Source organism: Colobus angolensis, unplaced genomic scaffold (genome assembly GCF_000951035.1).
Source record: "Colobus angolensis palliatus isolate OR3802 unplaced genomic scaffold, Cang.pa_1.0 Scaffold6, whole genome shotgun sequence".
NCBI lineage: Eukaryota > Metazoa > Chordata > Mammalia > Primates > Cercopithecidae > Colobus > Colobus angolensis.
This window is the reverse complement of record NW_012119598.1, coordinates 16,164,423-16,167,349: the sequence shown is the minus strand read 5'-3', so window position 1 is coordinate 16,167,349 and position 2,927 is coordinate 16,164,423. Positions and strand designations below refer to the sequence as shown.

Genomic DNA, 2,927 nt, shown 5'->3' with positions numbered 1-2,927 from the left:
CGTCCCCTTCGCAGCCGGCTCGAGCACGTCGGGAACACCGGCTTTGCTCCCGAACCATTAACTCGTGCCGTGCCTCCCGCGGCTGCCACCAGCCACGGGCTTGCAGCCGGACGTCCGGACTCGGAGACACGATCCGCTGACTGCCCGCAATAAAAAAGAAAACCCACCCCACGCTGCTGTCCACCTCAAGGAGGTCCGGAATGGGAGGCGGGGTGCGGTTCTCGTCCAAGTTCTACCCCATTTGCTTTGTGGCTGCATCCGAAACGGACGTGCCCCGGGAAGGCGTCTACGCTCCGAGGCAAGGTTGCCTCCGTGCAGTTTCTACAGCCTGAGTTTAAACTAGTCCTTTGCATTCTACCCAGCCCTCTGCAATGCGGATGTATTTTAATTCTTAAATTCTTTATGGAACAGCATTCTAAGTTGGGCTTGATTATTTAACCTTGCATTTCTTTCATAGTTGAAGTTGACGTGTCTAGATAAGGATCAGCTCTCTTGAAGAAGTATTCAGCTTTTCCATTAAATATATTTTTTACAAAACCAGTGCCCCGAAGGTCATCTCTCATTACACACGCCACAATGATCAAAAAGGTAAAGTATTAACACCAATTTGTCTACCCAACTTAAATAAAACTTTCCTCTTTCGTTGCATTATCCCTAAGGTATGTTCATTTGGCCTTTTTTGAAAAAAATGAGTTATTTAATTTAAAGCATGCCGCTGATCACTGATCACTCGAGTGCATATTTGGTTAATCGCTCGGTCCCCCTTTCCTCCCTCCCCTCAAACTTAAAAAAAAAAAAGCCACCACACACAAAACAAAAACACTCCCCATGCCAATCAAAACGTAGCTGTACTATGCACAAAACAAATTTAACTATTCCAAGCCATTTAAATCTATGAATAATCACCCAATTTCAGAAGCCCAGTTAACAGGGAGAAAATATTTGTAGTTACTTATACATTCACGTACACACTTAAAAACATTAGCCATAGTGTGTCCTTTTCCCCTACAACTGGAAATCATGAATTTTTTAAACAAAACCAGCCTCATTATTAAAGTCAATCCCAACAAATGCATTCCCTGTAACATGATTCCCAACTGGTTTATGTTGTAAACCAGATAAGCCAAAAGGACCACAGACGTTAAATTTGATGTGCCAATGCAAAGAGAAGATCGCCATAATCGGACCCTCCATCGCAACTTAAAGGGCTTCCAACACACATGAGTTTACACGATTTTTCCAAATAACATTAATAATAATAACACAGGCTCATTTGCATGCAAAGTGCAATACGGGGCCAAATCCGCTTGAGAATGCAGTTTAGTTACATTACCGCAGCCGCCCCCCCACCTCAAGCTCCACCAAAATCCCTTGCCTTTCATCTAAAACTAGATTATGGTTGTGTCATTCGAGGTCAATTTATTCACTTGAGGTATCTCTACACCAATCTGTTTTTTCAACCAAACTAGGCAGACACCACTTCGCTTGAAAAGCCCTCTTTCAGAAAAGAAAGAAACAGCCTTATCGGACGCTGTGTTTAAAACCCTTCAGCTGCAGAATTATCTATAAACTTGACATTCACAGCCATTGCTTAAAACTGCAAGTCAAAGGATGTGTTGTTAGGAGCACTTACGTATTTCTTCTGAATGATATTCCTCTTCGGTCTTTCCTTGCTCATTCTGAGATCCAAATGCTGATTGCAAAAGGGGACAATTGCTTCATGAATTTAAAGCCGTCAGAAATTTGCAAAAAAATATCCTGGTGGTTTTTATTGTTGTTGGTGGTGGTTGATCTTGTAATCCGACTTTTCTTCCTCTTCCCCCAAAGCCAGATTCGCCTTGAAATAAATCCGAAATTGGGAAGGAAAAAAAAAGAGCCAAAGACGAACGAAGCAAACAAAAAAAAATTCACTTTAGTAAAACACTCATAATGGAAAATTTCCCCCGAAACACATACACACACACACAAAAAAAAACCGACGCCCTTCACTCCCCCCCCTTTTTCCTCCAAAAACTACATCAGCGAAACGTGAAGGTCCTTAGTGTCTGATCCGTAGTTACATCTTGAAAAAGAAAAGGGAAAGATAAATAAAAAATGTTGGAAGTCACGTTTGTGCTGCAGCAGCAGTGCGAGCAGAAGAGTCAACTCCAGCGGCGGCGGCGGCGGCGGCGGCAGCACCACAGCGAGGGCTCGCCGAGTCTCTTTTTTCCAAGCCCCCTAACCAATGAGAGAGAGGCTATCCAGCCCAACTTTAAATGGACTCTGCTTTTATACAAGTTAGGGCTCCTCGGATAATTCCCCACCGGGCGCCAGCCGAAAACTCCCACCGCTCAGCCGCCAGGCGCCCGCTCAGCCCGGTGCCGACCGCCCCTGGCCCAGTCCAGGGCACCCCCGCAGCCTGGCCAACCAGACACCCGAGCGACCTCGACGAACCCCTCCCAGGTAAGCTCTCGGGCGTCGCTCCCACGCCGAGCCCAGGCGTGGAATTGAGAGAGGCTCCCTAGCTCAATGCATGGCACGCTCCGTCGCTCCACCTCACCCCCTTTCCCCTGCCTGCCGCTCACCCCACGACCGCCCCACGCCAGCCCCCGCCACTGCCTTCGCGTCTACCTGCAGCCGGGCTGCTGGGTAGCAGTGCCCCAGGACGCCCGGCCCCGGGTAGAGCCGCCTATTCCCGGGGCACCTTAGAATGGTCCCCTTGATCTTCTGGAAGTTGTAGTCCCCCGACTACAAAATGGCTATGGCCACGGAAGCTGGGAACTACAATTCCCAGGCTGCCCCGCAAAGCCTGTCACTCAACTCCCCTCTCTCCTCCTGGCCCCCTCCCCCTCACCGGCCGTGCCAACAAACGCTTGGACGTGTCCCGCGTGCGACACTGCTAGAGGCTGGCTCGGGATTGGCCCGCGGAGCGTGTGGTCCGCGAGCGA

The 2,927-nt window shown here is 48.8% G+C and overlaps 1 protein-coding gene across 2 annotated transcripts in view; it reads right to left on the bottom strand.

Annotated features, from left to right (window-relative positions):
- JARID2 (jumonji, AT rich interactive domain 2) overlaps positions 1-2,702 on the bottom strand; it is a 286,725-nt gene extending 284,023 nt beyond the window's left edge. Inside the window, exon 1 of one of the 2 annotated variants that reach the window (XM_011962733.1) lies at positions 2,611-2,702. Coding sequence is in view for 1 of the 2 variants with exons in the window: in XM_011962731.1 (XP_011818121.1) it covers positions 1,634-1,678 (45 nt within the window). In the remaining variant the exon portion in view is untranslated. Of the gene's footprint in view, positions 1-1,633; positions 2,244-2,610 lie in introns of those variants that run through there. The other variant, XM_011962731.1, reaches the window with a different exon arrangement.
- Between the last annotated feature and the right edge of the window lie 225 nt (positions 2,703-2,927).